Source organism: Rhea pennata, chromosome 1, assembly GCF_028389875.1.
Source record: "Rhea pennata isolate bPtePen1 chromosome 1, bPtePen1.pri, whole genome shotgun sequence".
NCBI classification, from domain to species: domain Eukaryota; kingdom Metazoa; phylum Chordata; class Aves; order Rheiformes; family Rheidae; genus Rhea; species Rhea pennata.
In genome coordinates, this window is record NC_084663.1 from 83,990,590 (window position 1) to 84,014,371 (window position 23,782).

General features: G+C 39.9%; 1 protein-coding gene across 2 annotated transcripts; it reads right to left on the minus strand.

The window, feature by feature from the left end:
* Positions 1 to 154: 154 nt before the first annotated feature.
* On the minus strand, positions 155 to 12,796 carry PARP11 (poly(ADP-ribose) polymerase family member 11). Of its 2 annotated transcripts, XM_062571090.1 has the most exons (8): positions 12,648 to 12,796; positions 9,224 to 9,352; positions 9,010 to 9,130; positions 7,824 to 7,899; positions 6,215 to 6,287; positions 5,999 to 6,129; positions 1,130 to 1,281; positions 155 to 683 (listed from the first exon to the last, which is right to left on the minus strand). In XM_062571090.1, exons 1-8 carry the CDS (start codon positions 12,681 to 12,683, stop codon positions 370 to 372), a joined length of 1,032 nt encoding a protein of 343 aa, XP_062427074.1. In that variant the 5' UTR covers positions 12,684 to 12,796; the 3' UTR covers positions 155 to 369. The 2 variants fall into 2 exon arrangements, with proteins under 2 accessions (XP_062427074.1, XP_062427082.1); XM_062571098.1 differs by lacking the exons at positions 9,010 to 9,130; positions 12,648 to 12,796 and having other exon boundaries at positions 9,224 to 9,322.
* Positions 12,797 to 23,782: the final 10,986 nt, after the last annotated feature.

Consider the following 23,782-nt stretch of genomic DNA (forward strand, 5'->3'; position numbering starts at 1 on the left):
TCATATATATATTGTATCATAGACATTTCTACCACATGAATAAATACTTGTAATATATTAAAAAAAAATCAGAACATAACTCCTGCCTTTGAAAACTTACTAACACCCAATTTAATACTCACTAAGCAATTTCAAACTTGTTATAATCCCTACATTTGAAAAAGGTATCAGTAAAGTTTATTTACAGATTTTAAAAGGAGTTGGACATTGTCTTTTAGATACTTAACAGTTCCACCCTCAACATGTGCTTCCCCTCCCCTTCACCTCTGTCCTTTCAATCTTCATGTTTTTTATATTGTTGTCTTTGCAAAAGAAAAAAAAATGTCAAAAAACGACACAAACAAATATTTAGTTCAGCTCCTTTCAAAATTAACAAAACTCTATTAAATACTCAGGATAGATTTGGTTGGCATCAAAGATAACAAAGATCTTTGGGTTCCAGGTATTATCCACACAACTGTCATACAAGTTCACAAAACTTCCATCTTTTGAAGGAGGTCGCATGTATTTTGAATCACCATTGATATAGTCACCAGTTAATACACGAGCAAGAAACATGACTTTATCTGGTCTATGCAGATGAGGTTGAAGATTCACACCATGAATTTGAAAAGTATCTCCATGCTTTATATCTTCTTTGCAGAAACGACTGGAATATGATGCATCTCTTGCGAAATATGTCCCTTTCAAAAAAAAATCTGATGACATTCTTATCATGACAGCTTTACTACTAGAACACTGATAGAGATATGAAAATGATGCAAGATGTCCATTATTTAACATTTATTAGCAATCCAATGATTATTTTCTACATCATTAGATAACAAAAACATTAGCCAAATATTTTTGGTGAGAACATTTTAGTAAGGAGGTCATCTTGTGAGCCAGCACTGCTTGCTGTTTCCCCCACCCAGCCCTACCAGCCAGCTGTTAAAATTAAATTGCTTACAGCATCCTAGCTTTCTTAATTACATGTGACCTCAAAGTCAGAGCTATATTAAAGTCAGAGCTATATTAAGCAGCTCTTCACATATATAGAGAGAATAATTCAAAGAACATTATGAGGAAACATTTAAGTAATCTTAAAAGTTTAGTATTGTTAACTGTTGCATGTAACAAAAATATTTACCTTTTCCATATACAGCAGCATGCATGCCATTTATTCTCCAGTCAAAGTTATGAATACATATTGCCTCTACAAATTCATTACTGGTGCCATGAAATAACATCTGCTCATTAATAGTGGGGACACCTCTTTTCTTCTTCAGTTGTGCCTTTTTCCTACAGAGAAGAAACAATATAGCATTACAAACATCTGTACAATCAAATTAAGTTTCTACTCTGAAAACACTACAGAGAAGATAGACCTAAAAACAGTATAAATTCCACTTTCACAAGTGACTAGATATATCTAATTCTCAAACAGACCAGAATTCTTAAGATAAATGTGTAGAAATCACAAGTTTCCAGATGCTGTAGACTATTTTCATAACCTAAGTTTACCAAAAAATGTTTTTTTTCCCCTCCCCAAGCAATTTTCTCAGCTCTGCTTATTTGCCATTATTTTCAGAAAGGTCATTTTCTACATATTTATTACTGAAAGAAAAAGATTGATTTTCCATGACAGGCTTTGTTTTCATTCCCTTCATCTGCTTAGATAGCATATGGCATGATAAAATCAGTTAGTAGCTTATAAAGTATAATTATCCAACTAAAAATCACAAAATCCATTAAAATAAAATTATCTAAAGTGTTACCTAAAATTACGTCTATGGGATCATTTAATAACTGTTTTATGAATTAATGGTTCACATGCTTCCTAACAGAGATAGGTCCTGCTTTGAGAGGATTACATCTTTTTTTTTTTTTTTTAATCAATATATATATTACACATCAACCAATACTACACTCTCATAGGCAGAAGACCATTGCTCTCCTACAATAAAGGACAGACATACTTTCCATCAATTTTTGTTCTAGTGAGTTTCTATCAGCTAGGTTTTCCACTAAGATCCATGAAAAACTGGACTCTGGAGCTATGTCTAAACGACTAGCTATTCACAGTCATGAGCCCTTGACTGTCCAGAAAAAAAACAAGCTAGAATGTATCATAGTTTGTGTTCTTGTCTGTATACCTGGATTTTCTTCCCACAAAAGCATAGTGCATGAGGGAAGATGGAAAGTAAGGCACATTCTTAGCAATTAAACAATTTGCTTACAACTGGAATGCATGCCAGAACTGGGGAAGTACAGTTTAGATGCAACCTGAAAAGGTCAGTCTACCAATGAGGCCCAATGAAAGAGACACAAAGAATCTTTATTGTGTACAAAGGTGTTACATTGCCATTATTCAATTTATTTACTAGTACTTTTAATAGGAGTGATAGATAATCTCATAGGCTTGAAATTTTTATTCTGTTTTATTGGACTTTTTTCTTAACATTGTGCAAAGTGAAATAAACTATGTATTGATAAATTTTAATATCGCATGCAAAAAATGCTTTCCAGAAGAGCAGCAGTAGAAACTCAAAAGCATTTGGGAGATGTCATTAATAAACTTATTTGTGGTATCTTTTTTGTTAGAAGCAGAGAAGTTCAGGCACCCCACTTCTACTGCATTTGCAACTCAACAGAACCCAGGAGCCAAGATTCCCTGCCTAACTGCTGCTCTTCTCAAGATTCAGCAGCTCCACCTCATACCCGAATGTCAACAATGCAGAGTACCATTTGAAATTTTTCAAGTAGTCTTTTGCACTCTGTGTGGTTGCCTGCTGATCCCTGACAAAGTATAAGGATAGCCCAGAGTAACTTTTCTTAAAATAGAACAGGTGTATTACAATTGCCTGAAAATGTTCTGTAATAGTCTTTCACAAATCTCTGACCAGTTAGAAATCATAAAACTAATTTAAAATAGTGAACAATATGGAAGCTATTAAAACAAATGTGTTTTGACCTCTGCAATGATGCAAATATCCTTTCAAACAATGCTCTTTTAATTATTGACCTGATAACTTCCTGATCTGCTCAATGCAGTCTGTTGTTTCTGTAGACGGCAGAAACACCACAGGAGGACATTTGTTGATTTGGACTATAACTATATTCTATCTTTAGGAGTCTAATTACACTAAAAAAACCATCACCTAACACTTTCCACCAGCAGCAATGAGCTAATCCAATAAAACAAAAGTTGCCTACCCACCACTCAGAAGACTCTCATACAGCCAGTCTGCTTAGGAAAGGAGAAATCTAAAGTAAAATTAAATACGCATAGACATGCTGTTTGTACATAAGCAGATTCCTTCTAAATATGGCCAGTGATCTCAGTGACAAAAGAATGCTTACTAGTTGTTACTACTCATAATTTGCTCATTAGTACATTTAACAGTAGTGACAGATAATCTTGTAGTAGTCAGCTTGAAAGATGCGTTTATCCTGTTACATTGTTTTAGTATTATTTAGTGCTATTTTCCGTTTCCACTACAAATCCAGATTTAGAATGCATGAGTCAAAAAAAAAATGCTAGACTATGATTCACATTTTATTACTTCCACTTTTCTTCTCAGGACATGAAAAGAACTTTTAGTGAATGTAAAATGTTTGAATTCTTATCTCTGTGTAATATACTACTGAGCAATAATCTCTTCATCAGTATGTGTAAGCCTATCTACTGCAAATGACAGAATGGTAACATATAATTTGCAACTGCAGAGAAATAAAAGCAGTAAGCCTTAATTGCATACTTGTATCCTAGCAATTCCTATGTTAGTTTAGTTAGTTATATAGTCAATTATATTTTTTTTCATAAAGGAAAAATTACTTTTCATATACCTTTATTTAGATACAGCTACTAAAAAGTACAGTTTTGTAGTTGCAGTCATATGGCAATGATGTGTGAAATTACCATTTCCATCCTTGTATCATACTTTAAGAATGTTATAGCACAAAATCCATAGACTCAGAATTCTTAAATCATGAATTCTACCCACTGTCCAACCTGGAAAACTAGCAGACTCTCCAAATGATCATCAGTTTCTTATCTAAGCAAAAAGTTGTTGGGTTTTTAACAGGTGGGGAAAGGGAGGGAGTCGTTAATCTTCCGTGTTTTTTTTTTTTTTTTTTTTTTTGTTTTGTTTTGTTTTGTTTTCATCTGTACTGGGAACTCAGAACCGGAGATATCTAGTTTAAAGTCTGCTTACTATTCTTAGTCTCAAAAATTTACACATTAAAATAGTATAAATAGAGCGCTACAGAATCTTAATTTGAACTAAAAGCTGATATACTATACAACAGAAAAATAAATGTTAGAACATATGGCCAAGCAAATAAGTCTTTATATTTAAATATGTAACTATATCTGTATAGATTTACAATTAACAGAAGGCTATGTCTCTCAAATAAGAATTTGAATTAATCTATTCATGCATATTCATGATATATCTCAATATATAAAAACTTAGAGTTTTCAAAAAACAAAGCATACAACTGCTATAATTTTTGGTATATGTCTCCTCAGTATTTCTTCACTATTTAAACTCGTTATTTTTAACAACCCTATGCCCAATAGAGACAAGACTGACAACCTTTGTCAAATACAACTGCTTAATACTGATACTAGAAAAGAAGTGGAAACAAAACTTCAGCACTTGCAATTCTTTCAGCCCAGCACAATATGAAAGGGAAAAGCAGAGAAATTAGGAATAGCTTTGGAAAAACATTAAACTTGGAGAAATGACATGATTAGGTGCTAATTGGATACTTAATCCTACCATGTTTTTCATAAAGTTGAGAAATTTGACAAGTCCCAAATATATTTTTTTAAACTAAAATTCGACTAATACAAGCCTGTTGAGATTCATTTCACAAAAAGCTTTTTTTTTCCTTTCCTGTTTACTTCACTATGAATATCATCGGCCTCTACCACACAGACATCCTGAACACTGACCACATGTAAGCACAGGAAACTCAGACAGGGAGGAGTTTGAAAAAAGTTTTTTTTTTTTTTTTTTTTTTTTTTTTTTTTTTTTTTTTTTTTTAAGACACAAATAACTGACATCCACAGGCTAACACGTCAATCTCCTGGCACTTTCGCATATTCTTTACCATTTGGCTAATCACTTCTTCCTCAACGACTTCCTATCTTTAAAAACTGTATGAAACTGAAAAAGTCTAGCATCTTATTCTCCTTCAGAAGAGAGTGATGCTTCTAATTAGAAAGAATAGGGACTTCTCAACCTTTTCACAAAGAAATAAAAAAGGTTTAGTTCAAATCACTTAATAGAAATGTTAAAAGTTAAAAATATCTGTCAAATTCTCCAAGAGATTGACATTACTGACAATCTCTTACTCATTACTGATTGACAATCTCCAAGAGATTGGCATTACTGTTAAGAGAATGATAGCAGTGCCAAACACAATACACTAATTAAAAAAAATCTTGGAATGATTAACTTCAGTATGGCTGCATCTGAGAGCTGAATTATATATTCCTCAAAATTCCAGTTCGTATTCATTCTGCCCTAGATGCCCTAGAGCTAACATTTTTGGGAATGTTAACCTATAGCAGTAAATGGCTCTAACCAGTATGATAACTTTTGCTATCATTTTTTTCTCCTTTACAACTAGTAACTGTGTATTTCACAAAGCAATATATCAAGGTATTAAATATTGATTTATATGCAACTTGTTAGATTAGAATGATACTTGAAGATGATAAGTGCCAGCACCTTCCAACACATCAGTCTGATCTGTGCCACATCCACATTTAATGTATTTATAGAAGTATTACAGTTCTGCACATGTAGAAGTTTCAGAGCCTGGAATTTTGAATAAAGTCACAAAGGAATGACAAGTAAGCAAATGAAGATAAAACTGATAAAAAAAATAACAGAAGTATTTTAATCACTTCATAATAAGAGCAAATAGATACATTTCTGCTGCATGTCTTCAATATCTGCTGTTAATAGTCCTAAAATAATATTGGTTTTCAAAATAATCTCACCTGCAAAAAAACTCCCACAAGTCTAGATTTTGTATTCTCTTAATTCTTTTAATTCGGTTGCTATCCATTGTTTTTCCAAAGAGACTAGAAACTTCACTATATTCATTTGTTTTCTTTTGCAAAGGAATAAGCTGGAAAGAAAAAGGTTAGTACAATTTCATTGAGATGCATTATTTCATTACCACGTCTTCGGCCAGCTCACATATAAACTCTTACCTGATATGGTTCCTCAGTATTTACATTCTCCCAGTGTGAAGGCATAGGGATAGCCTCATTTTCACAGATGAAACTTTAAAAAAAAAATTTTTTAAAATATCACAAAGACAAGGCATTTTCATCTTCCACTGGAATGCCAATTCTGTACAATATATTACGAAAAAGCTAATACAAAATTACATAGGGTTTTAATTCTCACAGAGACAATATGTAAGGTCAAAGGCAAGAGGTCTTAGTTTGTATTCAAATTCTGGCTTTGCTTACTTTAAACAAATCATAGTAATGAACAATTTTAATATACCATCCACCCAATAAAAGATAGGAAGGTAAATCAGAAAAGGTAGTCAGAAAGTTCAGCAACATATGGAGAGCAACACTGATTTCTAAATGTGGGAGTGTAGATACAGCTTGAACTTTCCAAAGTAACAGGAATTATAGCTGGCCTAAGACTCTGGAAACTAAGCCCTCATTTTAAGTGTTTAAGAGCATCATGCTACAAGCGTACACTTGAAAATTATGGTTGAATTTGTTTATATACAAAAACGTGTATTTTAAGCATATACATAAATGTGCTTAAACACTACTGTATATGTCATAAAAAAGAAACTAAATTAATCAATCTCTTGAAAGTAAAGAACAGTGTCATCACATGAAAACAGAGGATACAGTGAGGCAGTGCTAAATGCAATTCTTCAATAAACAGAACAACAAAACTGAATTTCTACAACATTACATGCATTCTACAACAAGCATCCATTGAAAAATTAACAGTTGACAAAACAAAAAGGTTTTCAGAACGCCAGTGTAGATTGCTGCAATATTTATAATAAATGCCAAATTTTGTTCTGAAAGTAAAACCAGATTACAATTCAGAATTAAAATTATTTCTAAGAAACTATTTGAAAAAAAAAAATCTCACAATCCACAAAGTCAATGTTTTATGTGGTATTATCACTGCACAGATCAATTTGTTGTTTAGCAAACACCCAGTCTTCACCAGCATAGCACTACATGTAATTACTGATCAAATGGTAAGAAACTTACAATCGAAAGCAATTAGACTTGTAAGACCAGCTGGTCATTATGATGCAATTTCTTGTCATTTCACATATTTTAGTGAAAATGATCAAAACAACTGCAAGCAAAAAAATATAACTCAACCTTTTCAGACTGTTACAACATTTGTTCTAAGTTATTTATGAGATCATTACTAAAATTGAACAAAACTCCATTCTTTGCTGCTGCTTTTCTGTGGCAACTCTGATTTATTAAGTATTTAAAGCAAGGGACTCCAAAGGCTAAAGAAAGAACCCTGTAAGCTGGATGTGAGTAATCAGTATGTCTTATAAGCAATTCCTATCTCATACTCCTTACTTTCCCCAAAATAGAAGACAAAAAAAGAAAACATTTTTTTCACTCATCCCCTGTGAAATTTCTTCCTTCTTCACTTGACTTGCTCTCCTAACTGATTCTACCTCTCAAATTGTTTGATGTAAAAATAAGTAAATAAATATAAACAATATAAAACATTTTTGTTTCATTTTACTTAGAAGAATCAAAAATAAAATTCAAATAAGGATAATTCAAATAATTCATTTTATTTCCTTACCTGAAAGCACTGATAGAAAAAGGAGCTCGCTTTATTGGACGTTGCTTAAGGGTAGTTAGATTGGTTTGTTTCATCACTGAGCATAAAACAAGAGTAAGGATGAAAGTTTCTGGAATTCATCTACAGCATATGAAACATTTAAGTGTCATTTTTCTTAATAGCATTACTACTTCAAAAATTGCCTAACAGGAACTCCTATTTCAACAATTAATAAATCAATATGTTAGAGAAATGTTTTGAAATACTGGCCTCAATCATCCTTTGTAACAGCCGGCAAAATCTGTAAATGCTCTATAAAGAATTATGTTTATTGTTAAAACACTATTGGGAAAATACTCATCCCCATCATCAATGGCAAAATTTCCACCAACTTTAATACAAGTAATATGGAAAAATACAATACTGCAACAGTTAAACATACCTATTATTTTTAATGCAAGAAGTCATGACCTATGAGTATTGTAAAGTTGTTTAGCATTTGTATTTGTTTTTTTTTATTATTATTACAGGTGCAAAATAGAAGGTTTTTAATAGATATTTCAAACTCCTATTTTTCTGTAGTACTTCACTCCCAATACATCACTGTTCTACCCATTCCCCTTTTCCTCTATTTGAAAAACTTATTTTCTTTGACCTGGAAGTGGCTTCTGTATAAGATAAAGTCAGTTGATAAATGCCATTAGAATCCAATAATATAGCATAAGCAAGCTCTTTACTAGAGAAGCCTCTTCAGGTATCAGCTTGTATTCCAGCAACAGAATTGCCTTAAAGCACCTGCTAACTTACAAAATCACTTTAATGCCAATGTTTTGCAGAAAGTTTCCATCACATCAATGTCTCTTACATAAACTCTGAATGGAAGATTATGTTAAAGAACAAAGTTCAAACTTCCCAGACCCATGAATGAAAGCTAGATAGTACCAGCAGCTAAGGTAAGCAGAGGTAAAATTCTGGAGCACTACTACACAAGGCATGCTACCTTATCAGTAAACTAGTTTACTCTTAGTAAACTAGAAAACATAACACTGCAGCTGCCTCCAAAATCTCACACATACCTTCCAATAAAGACCTTTCCAATTACAAGTTTTTGCACTAGATATGAGGAAAATAACTTGCTTAATGAACATATCAACCAGTGTATCTGACACCTTCCATTATTTCATTTATTCTACAACAAGAGACATACCTGAAAAGTCTAACGTGTAGTTAAATTTTGCAGTAGTAAAAGAAACAGATCCTTGTGGGTTTGTTCTGAAGCTCTTTTCAATATCTTCACTGCTAACTGAGCAATGAGTGTTTGAATCAGTCTTTAAAACAAATCAAAAGCAGATTTAGGCAAATTCAGTAGTAGTTTGACATATGGAAATCATCATAGCTAATATAACTTCACATGTAGTTACCTGAAACATATGCCATTTACCACACTCAGCCAAATAAAACCAGCCCCACTGGGTGTCTGATGTATCCATCTCTTCAACTGCGCTTTCCATCTTCGGAAAAAATTCTTCTGATGCTCTTTGAAGCATTTCCTGCAATGTTCATACACATGCAAAAAAAGTCTTCTGTGATACTCTTTGCAAAAATGCATTATTTGAGAAATTCAACAAAGAATAAAGAAGTAGAATAACGTTAAATGCAAAACTTTAATTAAAAAAAGCATGGGACATATTTGTTTTCTCTTTCTTGAAGAAAGAGATTTCCTTCTTATCCATTTTAAAAAATACTACCTGTAAAGTTAGGTAAACATTTTCAAAGCCAACTCTTTCTTAAATGTTTATAAACACGTAATCAGGTCAAGAACTATAGGCTTTGTCAGATCAAATAGAGGTGCTAAATTCACAATGATGGCTATATGAGTAAATCCAGTCAAATACAATAGGCTCCAACTTACATACTACTCTGGAATAGTTTGACAAAAACATCTACTACATACTCACCAGAAGTTAACAAATGAAATGGGATGTTAGGAGCTGCTAGGAAAAAATTAGAGACTAAAACAAGCACCATTGTTATGTCACTGTATAAGTCCACAGTGCATTATTCTTCAGTATTTGGTGATGGTTTGTTTTCCTCCCCCCTCCCCCAAAAAAAAAAAAAATCCTTGAAAGGGATACAGTAAATCATGAAAGGTACAGATAAAGCTGCCAAAAAACAAGCAGAGTGGCTTCTACGCAATGAATGACTACCAAAGCTAGGATTCTTCAGGACAGAAGAATGAACTGAGGAAACTGTATAACAGAAGGCTAAAAAATCATGGCAAAGTCGAACAGAGAATAACTGATTATATTATCTACCAGACTAAGGGGATGTCTAACAAAACTTGTAAGTGTTAAGTTGAAAACAAACGAAAGGAAACATCTTCACAAAATAGATGGCTAAACTATGGAATCCTTTTGCATGGTATGCTGTGGTTCCTGAAAGTTTATGCAAGTTCAGAAAGCAACTGGACAAGTTCATAGAAAAAGCAACCAATTGCTATACCAGAAAAACTTCACAATAGCCCCTATCAGATTTTAACTTAACAATAAAATCCTGAAAATTCTGAAAGAATTTGATTTTACTTGAATAGATCTCCTAACTTGTCAAAACCAGTTAATAAACAACAGTACAAATTCTAATGAAGGGAAAATTTTTGGAGAAACAGGCTTGCCCTATTCCCATAAAGAAGTAGCAATTTATCCAGTCTAACTGATTAACCAAGGCTGGCACTCTTAACTTTTTCCTCAACTTCACTTTTGCTTCCAAAAAGTGGCCCACCACACTCCACCACAAATAAGTCAAAACATTCTCTAGCTAACAACCTGGATGTTTCATTTGCTTTCCTGGACACTTCAACCCAGAAAACAATAGAGACTTTCAGAAAGCACCTTGGAGATGAAGAAGTATGAGCCAACTGGCCAGTGCTATGCAGGCAGGAACTGTAAGCAGATGGTGCTCTTCTAGTACTATCTTCCCCCATGTTTTTCCAAAGCAAACCTTCAAGGGTGTTTTCAAAAATCACAGGAACTGCTTCATGGAAATATCTAAAGTCTATGTCTCAAATAAGGCATGATTTCTAATTAGCAAAAGCTCCTACAAATGTAAATGCTTGGAAAACAGGGAAATCAGTGACAGACCTCCATGATATCTCTAAATTGCAGAATCTCAGGGAACACCGACTTCAGCAAAAATGGAAGCGCATCCATTCCTTCCAGCAGAAAGGCCTGATGAAATGAGAACTCCACACAATACTGAAAGGTCTTGACAGCTTACTTCCATTATTTAAACCTACAAGGACAGCTGCCTCAATTTTAAACAGAAAAGCCGTATTTTCACCTACAGGCTGAGTCTACATTACTTTAAAACTAAAAAGAAAAAGGTAACTTGTGCCTCAAAGAAATTTAGTTTTCTCATTTTCCCAGTAGAATAACCAGACCTCAGGTCCATCCAACATTAGTACAGGGCCTTGAATCTGATCAAATTACTAATGGCTTTGGAATAGTTACAAACAGAGAAGGTATGTTCATCTGCACCTCTCAACACACTTGTACTCCTCTGGGAGCAACAGAGCCCCTGGGTGGGGAAAAGGTAGAGAAATTTATCAATGACAGAGTTATTCTCATAACTTCCAAGAATGTTACTTCCAGTCCACACATTATCCCAGTCAGAATCTTGCATAGATTCCTCAATGCTTCTAAATATGGAAGAATGATGCAAATCGTAAGCACTGAAAAGAAAACATGAGAGCTGCTCTGAAAGGTAATTGAAATTCCATGCGCTTAAAATAAGACTGCTCAATTTACTGATGAATTTAAAAATAAAATCCACTCCATTTATAAAGAGTAAGTAGTTTTTCATCCAGAGCTTCTGAATGTATGCCCAGCAAGCAGAAACTCTTAAAGGGTTTTTCGGGATGACCAGAATGTCAACAATCAAAGATGCAGCAATGAGAATTTCATTAGCAATGCTGTTGCTAACAGAGGCACTTTCCCATTACTAGCACTGTTATTAGCGGCCCAGGAGTTATAAACTGAGTAAAAGTTGCAGCTTTTATTCTGACAGTAAAAAGTTTCTTATAAGAATGTTTGTCATATCATGACAGTGCTGTAATTGAATGGCTGTAATGCTAACACTTGCTCATTTCTCAGGGAGTTTTAAGTCAGAATAATAAATATGCTTTACAGTGCCTCCAAATAGCTATTCTATTTTCTTGCGCTGTCTACATCCATTTGTTGGATTGTGTTTTAGTGCTGGAGACTCTTTTACCAACAATCTGCAACTCTGTATAGTTCCCAGCTAGGTCCACTAGCAGCCCAAAGCGAGACTCCAGGCCTTCTGTAGGTAGTAAAGTATCTGAGAAGGAGACTTTTCCAAGATTTCCCAGCACAGTGCTGAGAAGGGGTGGCAGAGGAGAAAGAACAGGTCATGGTCTGTACTTGTGCTGCTGCTGAGGAGTCAGCTTACAGAGGGGAGATGCCCTCTGCATCATCACTTCTGCAGAGGACCGCTGCTGCAGTCATCCCTTTTCCTACCCCTTCTCCAGAGGTGAGCCTGTAAGAGCTCAAGGACAGAATGAGGGGAGACTGCTAAATAGTTCCTCTCCTATCTGGCTCCTCGTCCTCCCTCAAAGAGAGCGGTGGCGCCATGTGCCCCCCCTCCCCGTGCCCAGCCTGGCAACACGGTCTCTCAGGGCGCCCGCGCTCGCCTGCAGGGGGTGGGGCAAAGCGGGACGGGCCGACAGCGGCCTGCGGCCTGGAGCGCGCCTGCTGAGGAGGAGGCGGGAGGAGGGGGAACGAGACGAAAGGAGTGGCTGTTTCCACCATCCCCCTCCCCGCGCGCACTCACCGCATCGGCCGCCCACCCCGGGCTTGCTCCCCACATGTTGCCCGGAGGGTGAGGAGGAGTGGCAGGGGGGCGGGTGGGGGTGTCAAGCAGGCCGAGCCCGGCCGCTCAGGGCACGTCACTGCTGAGGCTCCCGGGCGCTTCCGTTATCGGTGGCAGAAGAAAAGGGAGGAGTAACGGCTGTTATAGGTAGGGCTATATCGGTTCGTCACACAGAGGGGCGAGGCCTGGTATGCAAATTTAAGGCGAAGTAGGCGGGAGCTTGGGAGGTGTTGAAGGAGGCGGTGTGGTGCGGGGGCCGTTGCGTTGGGCGCCCCCTCGCGCCGCGAGGCAGGGGAGGAACGAGATACGCTATAGGGAGCCGGGCCTTGGCTGCCGGCCTTGCCCTGTGGGCTTCTCTTAGCTTCGCAGCATGGTGGCATTCCCATGACTCTCACACCCCAACCCTGCGGCCTCTGGCTGTCTTGTCAGTGTATGGTATGGGTAGCAGTTCTGGCTGTGAGATGCTTGAGTTCAGCGTGCCTCACATCTCTCTACTCTGCCACTTTCTTTTCTGTTTCCTTTAATTATTGGCTGTCATCATGGATAGCAATGGGCCTAATCTCCACAAAGACCTTACAGCCCATATAGGACCATGCCACATATGCCTGTATATGTCCTTAATTCTGTACACACAGCATTTAAAGAACCCATATTGCTTTAGCACCTTGTAGGGCAGTGTAAGTGACAACTCTTAACTGTTTATCTGATGAGAGAGGAGGTAAAAACTGCAGCCTGTTGCAGGCATTCATCAACTAGACTTTCAGGGCTTGAAAAATGAACACCTAGTCCATCTTTACATTGTAACAGATCTAGAAGCAAAAGCAGCCCTAGGACTTACTGAGGAGGCCATAACCATGAATGTAGCTCATCCCAGCCTTTCTGTGCAGTCTAGAATGAGAGCTGCGGAGTGGAAAAATAAGGCAGTTAACTAGCCACAAGAAGCTTGCTGATTCACACTGCTGTTGGTCAGTGGGCAATAAATTCCAAGCTGGAAGCTTCACAGAACAGGCAGTTAACATGCAGTCGTGCAAAGCCATTTTAATACATCCTGCTGTGAAGGTTGTTCATTGGGCAGCATTCCAGAAACAACACAGGTGGATTGAAAATGATGAATTGCACATATTCTGAGTGAGTGTCAAATAGGATGCATATCCAGAGTCTGGCCTTGTTGACCTTGTCTCTCAATATGTAATTAGGAGAGGTTATTTTTTCTGAAGTTAAGCAGCATCAGATGAATCACTGGCATGTATGTGATACCTGTGTCTTCAGGAGGCAAGAAGTTTACCAGAAGTAAGGATGTCTTTTCCCAGACAGGATATTCATATTGGTATGGTTGAAAAACACATAATGGCTGTGGGGACCGATCCTGTTTATGTGACCCTAATTTATGAATCTGTAAAAAGGATAGACATAAAGGTGGTATTAACACCATACCTCTTGCAGCACGCCTTCTGAATGCCTTTATTTTATTTATTTTATTTTTTTGCTTAGAGAGATGCTGCCAGTGCTTTATGTCTAAGCTGTGCCTCTGTGAGTCATTTGCTCCTATTATTACTGCTACCTGTTGTGTATTTTTTGAAGTACATGAGGTAACCTTCCAACAGGGTGACAACTAGAAGTGGTCGGGTTCTTTGCAGAATTTGTATAAGTAAATATTAAAACAGTTACTGTAGCCCAACATGGAACTGTCTAGCAACCAAAAGTTTTTAAAAGGTTTCTGCTGCTATGCTGTGCAGTATGGGAAAGAGCTGGGAATTTTTTGTGTCTGTTTCTTCCCTGTCATTGTAGGATAATTAATAACGGAGCATAAGCCTCTTACAAGACAGGAACATCTTAGTTACATTCAAAATAAAGCTTTATAGAATAACTGTATTCTTAGCAAGCTACATGGCAATGCCAAACTCTTCACAGTAACAAAAATTTTAAAACGTTTAAAAGTAATTATCTCGAAAGAATTCTGTGGATATCTTACACGCTACCTGAAACTAACAGCAGTTCTGGTGAAGACATAATTGCAGTAATTGGATCCCATGAGCTTGTACCAGAAGCAGCAAAAAGGAACTGGAGAGGTATGAGCACATGACTTGAGTTACACACAATTTTGCAAGGAATGGGTGAATGGAAGTGAAAGAGAGATTCGCTGGTACTGCCTGGCACATAAATCATAGAATCACAGAAGAAATTAGGTTTGAAAGAACTTGTGAAGGTCTCTAGTCCAATCTCCTGATCAAAGCAGACCTAACTTCAAAGCTAGATCAGGTTATTCAGGTTTTTCCAGCCAAGTTATAAAAATCTCCAAAGGTGGATATTTTGCAGTGTCTCCAGGCACGTGTTCCAGTGCTGACCCACTCTTGGAGCAATAATTTTTTCTTTGTATCCAAAACAAATTTCCTGTATTGCAACTTGAGTACAATGATTCTTGTCTTGACACTGTTCCCTGTGAGAAGAGCTCCCTTCATATGGCTTTACTTGGACAGGGAAACAAGTAGAAATTTCCCAAGCTGATAAAGATCACCTGGAAGATCTACCTAAAATAGAGGGAAATTACAATCCATGCCCAAACATAATGCTCCTTTAATTAGCTCATTTAGGGGATTATAGGATTGTAGGAAAATTCAGGTTGGAATGGACCTCAAGGAGGTCATCTAGTCCAACATCCTGCTCACAGCCGGGTCAACTATGAGTCAGGTCAAGTTATTCAGGGCTTTATTCAGTTGGTTCTTGAAAACCTATGTAATCAGAGACCGCACAGCCTCTCAGGGCAACCTATTCCAATGCTTAACTGCTCTCATGGTGAACAAGCTTTTCTCTATATCCATTTGGAAGGTCTCATTTCAGCTTAAGTCTGTTGTCTTCCCAACTCCCTCTGTGAAGAGCTTGACTCCATCTTCTTGATCACCTGCCTAGGTGTTGGAAGGTTGCTAGGTATTGGAAGGTTGCTATTAGGTGCCCCCAGAACCTTCTCTTCTCCAAGCAGAACAAGCCTTATTCCCTCAGACTCTCTGCGCATGGCAAGTGTTCCAGGCCATCTTGGTATCCTCTGCTGAACTTGTTGCAGTTCATTAATGTCCTTCTTGTACTGATGGGCGCTCAACTGGATGCAGTGTTCTAGATAGGGTCTCACAACTGCTAATAATCCTTTCCTTTGATGTACTGTCTATGGTCTTGTAAGCACAGGATGCTATTGGCCTTCTTTGCTGCCACAGCACACTCCTGGATCATATTCAGCTTTCTGTCCACCACGACCCCAGATCTTTTTCAGAAGAGCTGCTCACCAGCCTGTCAGTCCCAAGGCTGTAATGTTGCCAGAGATTATTCCCAGGTGCAGGAGTTTGTTTTTGTTCTTGTTCAAGATCATAAGGTTCCTGACAGCCCATTCCCTAGCTCATCTGTGTCCCCCTTAAGCTCTGCCCTTAAGTATATTAGCTGCCTGCGGCCATAGTACATTCTCTGAGGGAAGTGATTCTTTAGTGTCTGCCATTTCATAATAAATTAACTTTCAATAATCATTAAAATTTTGAATTCATTCAATGGAGACATAATGTAAATGACAGTTAAATTTAGTTGGGCTAGTTTAGATTGGAACATCTTATTCCTTTGATACTTTTTTTGGTGAGACTGACTGAAAGCCATGGTCCCCAGCAGTATCTATTTTGTCCACAGGCAAGAGACCTCTTCACTTTTCTCCTCTAGTCTCTTTCTCCTATATTCTCAGGTGTATTTTTTTTTTCCTTCACAGCTGAGGGAAACCATGATACTTGGATAACTGGACTCATTTTAGACTCTTACTTTTACTAACCTGACTTTTACAACCATGTATCAGTAACTGTAGCACAGCATGACAGTGAGACCGAATCCAATCAGCCAAAACCCAGGCAATCAGAGGATGAGATATACTCAAGAACAGAGAGGCTGCCAACACCAGTTCAGTTTCTGAAGTGGTGACTGAATGGGGCTGATTCTCACTGTCCTGGCTGCTGTGCTGCACCCTATGCACTGTTCTAATGACCAGCTGCCTCATGAGCCTCCTCTCTCCCCATAAGACCACTGTCAGCCACGTCAACCTCCCCCAAGATCCTGTTTGGCAGCTTTGACTTTCTCAGGGAGGAGCAATTTTATTTTGTGCCAGCCAGGTGGGACCAGGAGAAAAGGGAGGTGCTGGAGCAACTGGTGGAGCTGGGTCCAACTGATGCCTGATGTGGATGCACCAGCAGATTGTGAACTGTGAGGACTTGATCCACCAAGGCCTGAATACTATTCCTCAGCAGTATGTGGTCAGGGTGGTGAGTACCATGTGGCCAGGCATGCTCACCACTGTCAGCTTCTTCCTCCTTATCTGCCTTGTTAGGAGATCTTCTTCAACAGGAAATGGTACAGCCAGAGCAGTCATGGAAAGTGTCCTGGCCCTATGGGATTGGGCTGTAAAGGGGTTCTGCAAGCCCTTAGATTCAGGCTGAATGCTAAGTACAGATAATTGGTTGCCATGTTTGAATGGAAGCTCCTCTGAGAAGCTGCCTGCCATGTCCTGTCAGCCATCATCCTTGGCACTTGGAACATCCTGCAGCGTTGCATCTGCCCCACTCCACACAGCTCAGCATCACTGTTAAAGAGAACACTATCGAGTGTTTTAGCACATGGAAAAGGTAAGTGGCCAGCCTAACAGCTGTTCTACTCTGAGAACAACAGCCCGTACACCCCACTCACCAGCTTCAGGCATGCCAACCTGTTGTGATTCTGTGATTATGTGAGCCAGTGTCTCTCACTCCTATAGGTGGAGCATAGCCAGAGCACCCTGACCACCTCTGTGTACTCATGAAGGATTTCTCCTTCTCAACACTATCCTTCATCTTGTTTTCCAACCCAATACCCATTCAAGAACAACTCCAGCCTGCCCAAGCCACTGGAGTAGTGCAAGTACCACACAAATAGGAAGCATCCACCTGGTGCACTAAAGAACCTCTCCCTTCAGTAGCTAAATTCCTCTACCTTTCTCCACTCTGCCCCCCAGGGAGCCTGGCTGATGGTTTATTCTCACATAAGTGCTTCAAGTGTGGTGTGAAGCAGTCCCCTCCTGGCTGAAGAAAGTGACATTTGGGTTTTCATTTCAAATGCACTGGGGCAAATCTCCCCCCCCCCCCCCCCAATTTCCTTCTCAAAGGATTTCATTTAGAATCTGGCCATCTGTTTTTAAGTGGAAGAAATATCTACTTTCTGCAGACTGGTTAAAAAAAAACAGACATCCTAGCTCCAAGCCCACCCTGCTCTTCTACTCCACTTGGAATAACAAAATCTCAGTGTGCTTCATAAATTCAAGAGGGCCTTCTCCTGCCACCTGGGAAAAAGAGCTGAGAGCTTATCAGACACTTCAGTACAAAATTGCCACACTTCTGAAAGTTAGTGGGGCTGACTTCTTCCATTTCTAGTGTGATGGTCCTTTATGGAGGCAGAGCTATGGGGAAGGGGAGTGTATATGAAAGTGGGGAAGACAAACTGCCTTAGCCACACTGGATGAAGAGATAAGAACAGCTGCAAAAAGAAGGCAAGATCACTACTCGCTATTTCCCACCCCTTTGTTGTTCCAGCTGAAGGAGCAACAGCAAGAGCTGATCCTGCACTCCCTTCTTACTCCTTCCCTGCTAAAAGGGAGCGGCACTAGTCCATACCAATCACTGCAGCCATCTCCATCCCCACCTTCAGCACCACAGCTCCAGCTGTCTACTGCCACAATACCTGCTCACCCTCCTCTGTCTGGATGGATTGCTTCATTCAGTAGGAACCAATGATAGAGGAGTTCCCAGCTGCACACAAAACTTATTATAGTGTTACAAGGATCACCCAGTGCCTAGAGAGAGAGAAAGAACCTGCTGCTCTGCCCCTTTCCTCAACTACTAAAATGAATCTCCTCAACTGCTAAAATGAATGGGCAGGTGGCAGTGACTTATCAGGTGAGGCAGAGGGTGGTCTGGGTGAGAAACACCAGGAATCAAGACATCATGAACTAGCCTCAGTAGGAGCTGTGATACCCCACCTGTCTCCCAGCATCTGATTGGACCTACTCACTGCATTCCCCTCTGTTTTTCCCACGATAAAATTGCTGTGAATTACCTTTTCTCCCCTATTTCCAGCATGTCTTACCATCAGCAGAGAGTGAAGGCCCCCAGAGGCTTTGGTTCCTGGATCTGTTTCCACAGTCCATCAGGGACAGAAGCTGAGAAATCCTTCATGAGTACACAGAGGTGGTCAGGGTGCTCTGGCTATGCTCCACCTATAGGAGTGAGAAACACTGACTCACATAATCACAGAATCACAAAGAAGTGGTTGAGGTTGGAAGGGACCTCTGGAGATCATCTAGTCCAACCCCTCTGCTCAAGTAGGATCATCTGAAGCATGTTAGGATTGCATCCAGATGGGTTTTGAATATCTCCAGAGAAGGAGACTCCATAACCTCTCTGGGCAACCTGTTCCAGGGCTTACTTTCAGAGGAAAGAAGTTCCTCCTCATATTCAGGAGGAACTCCCTGTATTTTATTTTGCACCCATTGCCTCTTGGCACTACTGAAAAGAGTCCAGCCCCGTCTTCTTGACACCCTCCCCTTAAGGTATTTGTAGACATTGATAAGATCCCCTCTCAGTCTGCTCTTCCCCAGGCTAAACAGGCCCAGTTCTTGCAGCCTTTCTGCTTAGGAGAGATGCTCCAGGCCTCTGATCATCCTCGTAGCCCTATGCTGCACTCTCTCCAGTAGCTCCATGCCTCTCTTGTCCTGGGGAGCCCAGAACTGGACACAATACTCGAGATGAGGCCTTACCAGGGCTGAGTAGAGGGGCAGGATCACCTCCCGCAACCTGCTGGCAACATTCTTCCTAATGTACCCCAGGAGACCATTGGCTTTCTTGGCCAGAAGGGCACATTGCTGGCTCATGGTTAATTTGTCATCCACCAGCACTCCCAGGTCCTTCTCTGCAGAGCTGCTTTCCAGAAGGTCAGCCCCCATCCTGTGCTGGTGCATGGGGTTATTTCTGCCTAGGTGTAGGACCCTGTACTCGCCCCACTCCATGCAGTTTCTCTCTGCCCAACTCTCCATCCTGTCCAGGACTCTGAATGGCAGCACAGCCCTCAGGTATATCAGCCACTCCTCACAGCTTGGTATCATCAGCAAACTTGTTGAGGGTGCACTCTGTGCCTTCATCCATGTTGTTTATGAAGAAGTTGAACAAGATGGGACCCAGTACTGAGCCCTGGGGAACTCCACTAGCCACAGGCCTCCAACTAGACTCTGTGTCGCTGATGACAAATCACACACGAAATGCATGAAGTCACAGCTTTCTCCCATTCCTGCAAATCTTCTTCCTGAGCATTTGCACACACTGCTCCTTTCATTGAAACTTTTACCTCAGAGGAACACGCAGTTGAGAGATGCTGCTTCAGCTTCTTCCTTACCAAAGTGCCATGTCCAGTATCAGGAATAGGAAGGATTACAGGGAAAAAAGTCAACCATGCTGGGGCCCATTTCCATTCCCCTATCCTCTTCTTTTTTTGTGCAGAGCTTGAGAGACAGGATCCAATGGCTCCAACAGACCTCCAGAGAAGGAAAGGCACTGCCTGCATGGTGACCATTCACATCCCTCATATTTTATCTGTGCTCCTTTCACCTTGGCCTCTCTCCCAGCTATTCTTCCCTCAGATAACTTGGTTTTCCAAGCATCTTATGCTGCATTTGGCCCATTTGGCAGGGATCTTTGTATCTTGTCTCTTTTGTATTTCCAAATGATGTCTGTGTGCAGTAGTGGAGCAGATGAAGGTGTTGTGGACCTTCTGATATGGTGGGCAGAGCAGTAGAGAGGAGTCACTGACCAGTGCATGAGTGGATGAAATCACCCTTCACAGCTTTCAGACCCCAGTGACCTTGCAATGTCCATCCCAGCTGCCCTTCCTGATGGTCAATCTCTGTCCTGTCAGAAAGGGGGCCTATCGAAGGTGGGGTCATTCATAGGGTGGAAGGGGCACTGAAAAAAAATGGTCTCAGCCCCTGAACACTTATTGCAGCTGCTGAACAAAACAAAGCAGGGCAACAGAGCTGGGAAAAGCTTCTGCATGCTAGCAGAGAGACACAGGGAGAGGACACTCTATCCCTGCCATCCAGCAGCTCCTATCCCTTATGCTTGCCCCTTTGGTATACACTCTTGATTCTCCCCTCTTTCCTCCCCTGACATTTTATCACATGTACTGTACCTGGTCTCTTTTCTATGCATTTCCCTTCCTCAGCAGCAGTTGCTCTCATTGAGTCTGCTGAATGGGGAGCTGGAGGAAGCCCTGCACACACACAGTGCCCAGCATGTTCCACCCTACTCCACTGGTCTAGGATGGTTCTGACTTACAAAGGTGTGACTGGAGTGCCACAAGGATGAGGATAATTTCATCTGCTTGATGGTCTCCTTTTGATAGAGGAACATAGTGACTCTGCTGCTCTCTCATTTACATTCACTAAGGAAAACATGGGAAAAAAGACACTTTCCATGGTCTTGCCTAGCCCTAGTGCCTTCTTAGTTTCATTGTCCATTTGCAAGCCTGGCTATATAAGGCGCCATCCCCCAGGTAATAAGAGTCTTTCTGAGTTTTTCCTATTCCTACAGCCCCTGTGAAGGAGACAGCAAGGGACAAAGCATGAAAGAGAAGGCCTGGCATGCTCTGTGTCTTACTCCTCTGGATCTCAGAGATGGGCTGTGTGAAGACAGGGATAGTGTAGGTCAAGCAACACAGCTCCCTACCCCCGGCCTGCAGCCCTCATTCTTCTTGGGGAAAGGAAGGTGGGAGCAGTGCTTCCAGGGGCCTGTGTCACTAATCTGAGACACTGGAAGGGACAGAAAGAATGTCTGTGAAGCAGGTACATGCATATATATATATATATATGTATGTATGTATGTATGTGTATATATATGCATATACATATGTATATATATGCATATATACATGTGCAGCAGGCACATTTGGAACACTTTCTGTAACAGAGTGCCAGAAAAAGACAGTGCAACTTTGTATTGCAGTATGAACAAAAAGAAAAAAAAAAAAAAAAAAAGCTTTTCCTGGTCACACAGTATATAGGTTTCTATGACGAGATAACTTTTGGCAGGATGAATGGAGAGCAGTTTTTTTTTTTTTTTTTTTTAACTTGGACTTAAGCAAGATGGCCTTTGCCACAGTTTCCCATAGTATCATTATGGTCAAATAGTTGAGATAATATTTGGGTAAGTGGGCAATAAAGTAGGTGAATAACTGGCTGGACCATCAGGCTCCAAGGCTTGTGATCAGCCTCTCTGAGCAGTCAGTTTATTAGCTATATGTCCCTCAGGGGTTGATACTGGGTCTAATAGCGTTAGTCTTTTTCTAAAGACAGCAGGTTAAGAAACATTATTATTCTCTTTCATATGGTACCGCACCTGGAGTGTTGTGTTCAGTTTGGGGTTCCCCACTGGAAGAAGGACATGGACATACTGGAACAAGTTCAGGAGAGATTCATCAGGATTGTTTGGGAGAAAGGAATGCATGACATACATACAAGGATAATTTGAGAGTTAGGCAGAGGGAAAGACTCAGAGGTGGGAGGAGGGAGGGTCTCATTGCTCTTTCTCTGCCACTGGTGCTCGTGAGACTGCATGTGGTATATTGTGTCCAATTTTGGGCTCCCCAGGAGAAGAAAGAAACTGACAGATTGGAGTGAGTCCAGCAGAGGTCAATCAAGATGATTTGGGGGTTGGAACATGTGGCATACAATGAGAATTTAAGAAAGCTTAGTTTGTTTAGTTTTAGGAAGAAAAAGGGTGAAATCTAATTGCAGTCTTCAGTTTGCTGTGGAAATGGTTTAGAGAAGATGGAGCTAGGCTTTTCTGAGATACGTATAGAGAAAGGATGATAGGCATCCATTCCATTGGAACACGGAAAATTCTGATTAGCTGTTAAGAAAAAAATTTCTGGGTGTCTTTCAAGTGCTGTACTAGTTGGTCCTCTCCTCAGCTGCTCCCTATTCTCTGGGACACTTTCAAATTCTCTCTTGTATTACCAGCCTCCCAAAAACAATCTGCTGTTCTTTGGGGGAACTTTCAGACCTATTTCTTTTTTCTTAGAGTGTTGATTTGAAGGAGGAAATAGCTGAATCTGGAGTCATAATAAGGATTAGAGGTGAAAAAAAAAGAGAGAGTGCAAGTGCAAATGTGGAAGTCATGCTGAAAAGATGCAAACAAACAAAAGCAAGTGTTCTCTTCTGAGGACTATGGCACCTGTGGTTGGCATGAGGACCTTGCCCTATGATTCAGGCTAGAAATAGGGTTCTATTTGAGAGAAAGCTTACCACAATAGTTGAGGGAAGGGGGCTTGAAAGGAACTGACAAAGGAAACTGAGGGCTGCAAAAGAATTTTCCTCTGAGTAACACTGAGTTTTGCCAGGGCGTGTGGTCTCAGGTCCATGCATCAACCTCTGGTTACAGTTAGGCTTAGGGCTAGGGTGGCAAAAGAGAGAAAGTACAATGCTACACGTGGAACAAGGTGATTTCCAAAAAAAAAATCAATAAATGTCAAAAATTCTCCTCTGAAGAGTATGGAGTCTCTGGAGGGAGTGGGGGTCATAGGACTATAGGTCTGCCTAGGGTTAGGGCTGAGAAAAAGATAGAGTACAGCACTGCAGTTGGAATGTAGCTGGAAAGGGACCGCCAAAAAAAAAGTGAGAACTGAGAAAGAATTATTTTCTGAGCAATAAAATAAAAATAATGAATAAAAAGAGTTTGCCTTTGCCTATGGGTCAGCCTAAGGTTTAGACTGTGGTTTGATTAAACAATGGTGCAGCTTGGAGTGGGCTGGAAAGGGCATGCCAAAGGAAAGTGAGTGCTGCAAAGGAATTCTCTGAGGAACAGAATATGTGGAGTTAGTTTAGAGTTGAGAGTAAAAGAAAGCACAATATAACATTTGCAGTGTAGCTGGAAAGGGCCTACCAAAGGAAAGCATTGGCTGCAAATAGAATTGCTCTCTGAGGAAAACCAAGTTTCTAGCATGAATGAGGTCTTCACCAGGGCCTACAGGTTACAGTCAAGGTTGCAAAAATATAAAGC

Excerpts from the sequence above, each read along its gene's own strand:
- PARP11 (XM_062571090.1), bottom strand. The coding sequence starts at position 12,683 with ATGTGGGGAGCAAGCCCGGGGTGGGCGGCCGATGCG. Across the intron at positions 9,131-9,223 it reads GTAAATGGCATATGTTTCAG|ACTGATTCAAACACTCATTG; the intron begins GTAACTACATGT and ends TTTGTTTTAAAG. Across the intron at positions 7,900-9,009 it reads CTACACGTTAGACTTTTCAG|TGATGAAACAAACCAATCTA; the intron begins GTATGTCTCTTG and ends TTTTATGCTCAG.